The 10,350-nt window shown below is 39.8% G+C and overlaps 1 protein-coding gene across 1 annotated transcript; it reads left to right on the forward strand.

Annotated features, from left to right (window-relative positions):
• The first annotated feature begins 1,469 nt into the window (after window positions 1-1,469).
• Window positions 1,470-4,057, forward strand: ARF6 (ADP ribosylation factor 6). The gene has a single exon (XM_063439909.1). The coding sequence runs from the start codon at window positions 2,552-2,554 to the stop codon at window positions 3,077-3,079; it is 528 nt and encodes a 175-aa protein (XP_063295979.1). The 5' UTR covers window positions 1,470-2,551; the 3' UTR covers window positions 3,080-4,057.
• Window positions 4,058-10,350: the final 6,293 nt, after the last annotated feature.

Raw genomic sequence — 10,350 nt, forward strand, 5'->3', positions numbered from 1 at the left:
AGACAACAGTATGCACACACTGTTATTCACACACTACTATACGCACATTCAGACAGTGTATATATACACACTTCCTCACATACACAATGCTATACGCAAAGTCAGACAAAGTATACACATTGTAAGTAGTTGATTAGTGATATAGTGAATTTTCTCGTTCCAAATGTTCTCATTCTCTTATGTACGCTATGTCCTGTGGTATCACACATACATAATGAAATTATGCAAGTTAGCTTGGCCGGTATTTCTATCCAGAAAAGGGGGCATCTCTATGAAAGTCACAGAAAGTGTCAGCAAAGTAGGAATCCTCCTGCCATGTGACAAAGTGTATTTTTACTTTTTTCACAGGTTTCTATTTCGTCTCCTGCAGAAAGATGGCGCCCTAACCTAGCAAAGCAAACAGTCGCTGGCAATCTCAATATGAATTATCATATAAATATCCCATTCATCCTTTTCCCAGCCTTCTCCTTTTCACTCAAAACAGTTGTATATTTCCGAACCGGCCAATAGGATTGTGCTAATGGTTTTTCCACTCCAGTTCATTGCTCAAAAATACTGAAGGAAATAATTATACAGCAAGTAGGTGGCACGCGCTGTATCTAACACACCCTTTTCAGACCCCATTTTTTTTTTTTTTTTTTTTTTTACATGTAATATAATTTTCTGAATCCCTGAAATAATTGAAATCTTGTCACGGTGATGTGAAATATAATATAAAATATAAAACTTTGTTATTTTCACAAGGCAACTCCCGTGCTAACTTTTCTAATTAACTGGTGGTATCATTTTCTAAAGATTTCCACCTTCACTTCCAGATCTATTGTTTATTTATTTAATTATAAAATATTTTACCAGGAAAGATACATTGAGATTTCTCTTTCCTGTATGTCCGCAGCAAATTGTAGTGACTGGAAAACTAGAAATGACTAAATTAGCTTAGCTGGATGTCCAGCAATTACATTTGCAATCACTACAATTCAATGATTAGTGAATAATCATTTTTGGTTGTATTTACATCCTATGTAAGTAAAGCTTCTTGGTGCACAGTTTTGTAAAATGAAAATGTATTAATGATAAAATAATTTATCATTGCCTTCAATAGTGTGAATCTGAGTGGAGTATAATATGGACCCCCCAGGACAGATCTAAAAGCTAATCACAGATTTATTGAATGTGACCATAATGAATGTATTGCTTTTCTATATAACTCAGAAATAATTAAAAAGAAAAATAGTAAAACTTGGAGCTGCTTGGCTATTTGTAAACTACATTTCCCATGAGGCTCAGCTCTCCTCCCCTCGATTATGGGCGGGAAAATCTCCACAAGCAACGGTTTTAGCGCGAGCTGATTAGCCTAAAGGTCACGCCCATCCCCAAGCAGTGCTCGCGGAATTGACAGCCAAGTTCAAAGACCACGCCCCTTTCTCCCTCGGATCTCCAGACATTCTGCTTACAGCCTGGTGTAGGGATATGTTGACGCATGCGCCCATGAGAGGGGGCATGGTCTGAATGCGCGCCGGCGCTCTCTGCTGACGCCGTGTTCCTGCGTGTCGGAAGCGGCCCCTCCCTGTGGCGGCGGCAGCGGCTGGCGGAGTCTCGTGTCCCAAGCGCCCTGTCCGGCCCCTCCCCCCCAGCGCCGCCCTCCCCTCGCTCTCTCTCTACCCGCTGGCTGACAGGCCCCGGAAGCGGCCTGAGAGACCTAGAGAGCGGGTGAAGCCAATGACTGGCTGCTCAGGAGAGAAGCCGGGGCCGCTCAGCACTCAGACCGGGGCTCACACGGAGCCCACACCGACCAGCACCCGGGGCTCACCGAACTGGAACTAGGGCCACACCGGCTGCAGCCTCTGGAGGGCAGGAAACTAACTGAATTGAGCCAAAGAACACCTACCTCAACCTCATGTGCCTCTCTCAAGGGCCCCTCTAACTGCACCCCGAGAACCACCAGACACAGGGGCTCATTGTACCTGGAAGAAAGCGGGCTGTCTGTACTGAGCTCCATAGCACCTGAGACAAAGCAGGCTGTCTGTACTGCGCTCCATAGCACCTGAGACAAAGCAGGCTGTACTGAGGTTCATAGCACCTGTGACAAAGCAGGCTGTCTATACTGAGGTCCATAGCACCTGGGACAAAGCAGGCTGTCTATACTGAGGTCCATAGCACCTGGGACAAAGCTGCCTCTCATATACACCAGCCCATAGCACCTGATAGGGACCTAAGTATCTATACAGGTGCACCCTCTGCAGCCAGGGGAGAGCTACATCCCTAGAGGATATACTGCTAGGGTTAATTTTTGCACCCAGCTGCCCTAAAACGGGCCCTCAATCAGTGTACCACAAAAAGCACCCTACTCAAGGACAAATAACTAAAAGTATAACCAACTGAAGTCTGAATTGTTCAGGACATTTATTCCTCCTCCTTTTCAATCTCTTTACAGTACCCATATAGATTCAGGGTACATTCCTTGAGAGGACGTCAACCTATACTGGAGCATTGGACCTAAGGACACCCCTTTTGTATTTTTATTTCTAGAAACTAAATTTAATGCACCACCATGGGCAAGGTACTTTCCAAGATATTTGGCAACAAGGAAATGAGGATCCTGATGCTCGGGCTTGATGCTGCTGGGAAGACCACCATCCTGTATAAACTAAAATTGGGACAGTCTGTCACAACTATACCAACTGTAGGTTTCAATGTAGAGACAGTGACTTACAAAAATGTAAAGTTCAACGTGTGGGATGTGGGGGGGCAGGATAAGATTCGACCCCTCTGGCGGCACTACTATACCGGCACACAAGGCCTCATATTTGTGGTGGACTGTGCGGACAGAGACCGTATTGATGAGGCTAGGCAAGAGCTTCATCGCATTATCAATGACAGGGAGATGAGGGACGCCATCATCCTAATATTTGCCAATAAACAAGACCTCCCTGATGCCATGAAACCCCATGAAATCCAGGAGAAACTTGGTCTGACACGAATCAGGGATAGAAATTGGTATGTGCAGCCATCCTGTGCAACCAGCGGGGATGGGCTGTATGAAGGACTTACATGGCTAACCTCCAACTACAAATCTTAATGACTAATAGAGGTCCCGCAGGCAATTTAAGCTATTACTTCTCAGAAGATATTATATAGGGGGAAAGGAAGAGAAGTAATGACATCGGATTAACATGATCTGAATGATCACCTCTTTAAATTACAAGGAGATATGGGCTGGAATACTTTAAAAATATCTATATAAATATATATTATTTTTCGCTTTGCTGTAGGATCTAATTTCCCAAATTTCCAGACGTATAAATGAAGCGACTATGAAATTGAAATTACAGAACCATTCTTTATCTTTAGGCTCAAACAAAATTGTTTGGTTTGAGGGATACATGCTTAGTTTCCAGTTCTGCTTTTTTTCCTCTTAAACTTTGTTTGCATATGTTGTATTTCTGCCTTTTTTTGCATTCATACAGGGTATGTTGCTAGATCTATTTCAACTAGTAAACTTAAAAATTATATTCTTTTAAAATCACCCTGCGGTTTGTCATTTATGCAAAAACTGGTGTTTTTGTTTAGCATTTATCAGACTTATTAGAAATGTTCGTATTCATTTAATTAACTTACAATTAAGTTGATTAACTGTATTGCATCCCATCTGCTGTAATCTAAGTCTGAATTATTGAAATTCTCATAAATAAGCCATGCATGAATAGAGTTAATTCAAATTATCCTGATTAATGTTACAAAGCAATGGTGAAATAGGTGTATGGCATTTTGAGGATCATACAGTGATCAGAAAATTTTGTCAAATCTGTCATTTGTTTTGGCCTGCCCGTTCGTGTACATAGAAGAGGGCTCCGTTAATATGTAGCAATACTTTAAAATTATGCAAAGATCATCACATTGGAAGAAATTAATTCTGTAAAGCACAACTTTGTAATTCATTGCAAAGCTTATTTGACGCTTAGTAATCTTATCTGCCTGATTCTGTGTTAAAAAGGTACATTGCTCCAAAAAGCGTCTTCAAATATATGCGTTTATAAATAAAAAAAAAATTACATTATTTCTGTAACTCCTTATTGTAAAGTATAGTTCTTTAAAATGGTAAAAAGGATATGGTTTTGGGAAGATCAATGGATCTGCTTTGCAACCATTGACTGTCATTTATAACTGCAGATTTGTCCTCTAATTTGTTTGTCTATTCCTACCTTTACAGCCAATGGTTTCTTGCACTGTATCCACTGAAATACATGGGAGGAGGGGGTTGTTCCCCTTTTAAATATGTTAGATCATATTTGTGAATCAAGCTTTAAGGGGTATTTTTGCAAGTTAATAAGAATAATGTGATTTTTTTTTTTTTTTTTTTTTTTGTGATCAGTTTTAAATAAGCATATATATGACCTCATATAAAAAAAAGAATTTGTGGGGAGGTGTTTTGTTTTATTTTTCTCATGACTAGGAAACTTCCATTTTCTTTGTCAAAAACTGCATTTGTGGGTGTTAACAACTTTTTTAGGTTTGTGGTTTTTTTTTTTCTGACATTTGTTCTTGTGAATCTGTCACGGTCACGCCCCTGCCCACATCTGCCTTTGTGAAGAGGCTGTAAAGTTTCCAACTGATTTGTATGACCGTAACTCGACTTCTGCACAGTAACTATATACGAGATTAAGTGACCCAAATGTAATTTTTATATATATATATATATATATTTTTTTTATCTTATTAATCGTTAACTTTTTAGGCGCCATACAAAAAAAGTTTGAGTCATGTGTTAACGTAAGAAATTGTGTGAATGACTTGTACATTTAACCCCTTAAGAACAGACAATTGTTCTGAATCAAAACAATACCTTACATTTATAATATGTGCACCCACTCTTGTATATCCTTTTTGTTTAAGAGAAATAGGGCTTTAAGTTCACATCAAATATTTTATATAGGAAACATAACTTTTTTTTTTATATTATTAAATATAGGGCTTGCAAATTAATTTAATTCTCTGGTATTGCTGCTTGGCACTGGACAATCCTGACGTAAATATTATTCCACAGATAAGGCTGCAAAATCCAAAATGCTTTGTTAGATATTACAAATATTTATTCGGTATTAAAAAATAGGATCAACGTTTCAGTCCCCCATGGGACTTTCCTCAGGATCAAAAATATAAATATAATCTAGTATTTTTTTGATCCTGATGAAAGCCCCATGGGGGACTGAAACATTGGTCCTATATTTAATGAACACCTAATAAAGCATTTTGGATTTTATGACGACAGTGAGTGCAGCCCTATCTGTGGAAATATATATTTTTTATTTCAAGTATTTTGATGCAAATATTTATATAATTATGTATCGGGGGACCCTGTCTGAAACCTAAGCAGTCCCCTTGTGGCCAATCCAGTTGATTAGAGACTTGTGATTGTGGTGTCACCACAAGCACATGATTCGGAACAGCTGGATTGGCTGCAGGTGGACTGCTTGGGTTGTCAGACAGGTCCCCTGATCACAATTGGAACACAGGGTAAGTATCCAGGCTGGAAGGAGGGCATAGCATGCACTAACAGTGGCCTTCTTTTTGTAGGACAGCATAGCATGCGCTAACGTCAGGAAATGGTTAAATCTATCACGTAAACCTATTGCACAAACTTTTTACAGCGGCAGAAGTTTAAAAGGAAATACAGGCGTTGCCAGATTTAAGGTGGATCTATGACTACAGTTTTATAAGCATTGCTTAATGCTTCTCATCAGGAATCAAACCCACAGCAAATGCTGTCTTTAAGCAATTTAGTGGGTTATATTAAGATGTGAGCATTTGAAGCGAATCAAAACATTTTTCTGTGAAGTGTATTCCTCAGTTTGAATCTGATGCTCTATGTATCAAGAGTATTCAAACCTTGGGTAGTGAAGGGGATTCCCCGCCCCCCAAGTTGATACATGATTTGAGTCTGTGAAATATAGCTGTATGGGGCTGGCATAGCGATAAAATAAGCACCCATTCAAAGTAATTTTTTTCTGATACTTGTTTCACTCCGTTATAAATTACTTATAATTATATAAATTAAACAGTAAAGTACTTTGAATGGGCGTTAGGGTGACATGTGGCAGCAGCATATTTTCTTGCATTTATTCACACAACGTAGGTGGCTGATAAACTCTGTGCTTCGTGCACCTTATTTGTTGTGAAATTTAAGGATTTCAGCTAGTGCTGCAAAATTCCTTTACTATGTAACTATTGGTATTAGTTTGAGGGGGGAAATACATCTTTTGGTCTAAATATGAACTTTTTGAAATTGTCAAATATTTTGGAGTTGTACCCACATTGGGAGACTTATGAAAGCAAACAGGGGGTGCTTTTCTGGGGCAAACGGCTAAATAGAAGCAGTCAATATGGAAACCAATAGTCATTCCATGCACCAAAAATAGAACATATTTTTCCTTGATTATTCTTCCCCAATGTGTGCTAATATTTTCCGGAGTTTCAGGTTTGTGTGTATGTATATATATATTTCATTTCAAGTATATTTTGATGCAAATATTTATATAATTATGTATTGGGGACCCTGTCTGAAACCCAAGCAGTCCCCTTGCAGCCAGTCCAGCTGATCAGAGACTTGTGATTGCGGTGTCACCACGATCACATGATTCGGAACGGCTTGATTGGCTGCAGGTGGACTTTGTGTGTGTGTGTATGTGTGTGTGTGTGTGTGTGTGTGTATGTTAGATTTAAATCTAGTCCATATAATCAAGTCACAAGTCAGTAAGACTTAGTTTAAATCATGATATTTAAACATAAATAATTGTTTTTGCTAGTTATAATTTTTTAATATATTCAACCAGGTGGCGACTTCATATTCTGAATAATACGTTTTCAGATTAGTTTAACTGATATCAGAACAGATTTTATTGTTTGCCATAAGAAATACATGTTATTGCAAATTGATCTGTCTCCAGTTTAGTAGGTTAATAACTCTTATTTGGAGAAGAACTTAAATGAATGGTGTACATTGGTGCAAAATAACAATGGGATCAAGGTCTTTTTCTGAACTTTGTTTTATTTTATTATTTTCCTGTAGGAAAAGTGCAAGTTATCTCTGCAGACAATTTGAATTAACCAAAAATATAAATATTGCATGAATATAGACTCATGGTACATACCTAATCTCCATCTCATGCTGAGTAACCTCTGGATGATAATGTATCTGAAATACAAAACTGCATGATAAAAGTTATTGCAATACTTAGATAATTGTATTTAGATTTTAAAACGCATTGCTGTCAATGGGTTGCAACTTGCAGCATAGCTCTCCCCCCCCTTCTCCCCCCAAAAAAGAGTATTTCATAAAGATAGAATCTTTATGAAATACTTTGTTTGCTGTGTTTTGAATTCACAGAAATTCCAACCTCGTCAAAAGATATACTTGGACCAGGGAATCGACAAATCATGGATGTCAGCTGGGCATTTGACCTTGCACCCCTTTAGTGAAGCCATTCTCCTGGGGCACCAGGGAGGTGGCAAGCAAGGGAGCATTAGTTAGGTTAGTTTGGAAAATACTGGCTCCTAACTTTTTTTTAGCTGGTTCCTAGATCCCAAACAAATTTGTCAAGCCCTGACTTACACAAAGTAGGGGTTATTTGTCTCAGAATTTTTTTTTCCACCTGAGAAAGCTTGACCATTGTTCAGGGCTCAACAAATCTCAGGCGCCAGGTCACCATGGCTTCTAGGATTTTGGTCCTGTGGTTTGCTGGCCCATTTAGCTGCTGAGGTGGTCGGCTGTCTATGAGTGGAAGAGCATGGGCATGCAGTCTGTTGGCCTGCTGAGGGAGAGCATTGCCATGCGTGAGGGTGGTTGGCTGGCCAGCTCAGGGAGAAGTGGGTGCGCGCACGCGCAGGAGTCTCCTGTAAGATTGAGCCAAACGGGTAGGTGTGTGAGGGAGCTGTAACCTCCCTCACGCGCCCTCTAGTGGAGCCGGAATGTGACTTAATTCTGGCCCCGGCATCACTAAACCACATTCTATGGAGCAGAGCAGGGAGATGACTGAAGGCCCATTGGACAACAGGGAAAGCCGAACCACTCAAGCTCTCCCAAAATGTAGGGAGGCTGGGTGGTTACATTAATGTGTGTCTCAGTGAGTGAGTGTCGGTAAATGAGTGATTGTGTCTGTCAGTGTGTCAGTAAGTGCATGCGTTTTGTCAGTGAGTGCAGTGAGGGGTTTTTACTCACCCTTTTCCAACCACGCTGTGCTGGTCTCGCCGCAACTGACCCTGACTCCATGACTGTGATCATCAATCTTGATGATCTCAGCCAATCCAATATTTTCCTATAGGAAAGCATTGGGAAGCTATTGCGCACGTGTGGCAAAACTCTACGCTGCACTAATCCGCATCTCATAGAATCAATGCATTTCTATGGGGAATGTTCAGCGCCTCAACGCAGAACATGGAGACGCTAAATGTAGGTGCTGCGCACTGTACAGCACTGACCCAGGATGCACCCTAGAGGCGGTCTGAGTGACTGTTACTAAGTAACAATGTAAATACTGCCTTTTCTCTGAAAGGCAGGGTTTACATTGAAAAGTGTGCAGGGACAGGTTATAGACACAAGAACTACATTAAGCTGTATACTATACATTAAGCGGTAGTGGTTCTGGTGACCTATAGCGTCCCTTTAAAAATTGCATATTTTACATTGAAAAGCCTGGTTCCTAACTTTATCTGCTGGCTCCTAGATTCCAAGTAAATTTGTCAAGCCAAGTAAGTTTGCTAGCACCATCAAGCCTTATCATTTCAATCAGCCATCACCAGCGATGGCTGAAGTAAAACATTTTTATATATATATATATATATATATATATTTTTTTTTTTAATCAATAAGATTCTCAATAGACCTCAGTGTGGCATCCACATGGGACAGGTTTAGATAAGTAAAGCTAACCTTTGCCTGCTCTGGAATCGGACCCCAAACAGTGATTTTGCCGTCAGGGGTCTTTGTAAATTTTGTAAAGACCCCAGATGGTGACAGATCTGCTTTAATGAGGTTCACGTAGCATATACATACGTTTTGGTGACATGCCTTCAAAGGGCTATCTTTAGATAAAAAAATACAACTTAAATTTAAAAATTTTATTTATTTTTTTATCCACACTGCGTAATAGATAATTCAAGTTATTGTGTGAGTTGCAAGGAGACTTTTTAAAGTCTTAATAATGTTCATATATTCTAGCCAACATTGTTTCTTGTTTAAGTAGTCATTATCTTAAAAAGTTAATGCTATGTGAGAACTGAAACATCCAATTCAGTCAGCTGTGGTCCAGGTGTTCAATTCTCGCATAAGGATCATGGTTGCTTGGGCCTCTACTGTAATCATTCACAAGAAAGAATTAAGTTAAATATATCCAAATGGCTGCCAGTGAGAGGTCCTCAAAGAAACTAATGTATGTTCCCTCAAAGGGAAAACATTACTTCTGTGGAAATTATACAAACTAGTAACTAATTGAAAGTACCGTATATACTCGAGTATAAGCCGACCCGAATATAAGCAGAGGCCCCTAATTTTACCCAAAAAAACTGGGAAAACTTATTGACTCTAGTATAAGACTAGGGTGGGAAATGCAGCAGCTACTGGTAAATTAGATCCTAAAAAAAAATATATATATTGAATATTTATTTACTGTGTGTGTATAATGAATGCAGCGTGCGAGTGTAATGCAGCGTGTGTGTGTGTGTGTTGCAGAGCCCTGGTGGGGGGTGGGCCTTTTTTTTTTTTTATATATTATTATTTATTTTATTTTATTATTATTTTTTTATTATTATTATTTATTATTTAATTTAATTATTATTACTATATATTTTTTTTGTCCCCCCTCCCTGCTTGATATATGGCAGGGAGGGGGGCTCTCCTTCCCTGGTGGTCCAGTGGCATTGGCAGTTCAGTGGGGGGGAGAGGGGGGCTGGCAGAGCTGTAACTTACCTGTCCTGCAGCTCCTGTCAGCTCTCTTCTCCTCCGCGCCATCCGTTCAGCTCTTCTGTCAGCTCACGGCTCTCGCGAGACTTACACTGGGAGCTGACCGAGGTGCTGAATGGACGGCGCGGAGGAGGAGAGAGCTGACAGGAGCTGCAGGACAGGTAAGTAAACTCTCTGACAGCCCCCACAGCCCCTGTCTGTATTATGGCAATGCAAATTGCCATAATACAGACTATTGACTCGAGTATAAGCCGAGTTGGGGTTTTTCAGCACAAAAAATGTACAAGATTAAGAGAAATATAGCATGACTAATGCCAAAAATCTATGAAATACACTTAATCTGCATATAAGTTGTGCTGGTATCCAGAGTCATTTTAAAGGGATTCTCTAGCCAC

Source organism: Pelobates fuscus, chromosome 13 (genome assembly GCF_036172605.1).
Source record: "Pelobates fuscus isolate aPelFus1 chromosome 13, aPelFus1.pri, whole genome shotgun sequence".
NCBI lineage: Eukaryota > Metazoa > Chordata > Amphibia > Anura > Pelobatidae > Pelobates > Pelobates fuscus.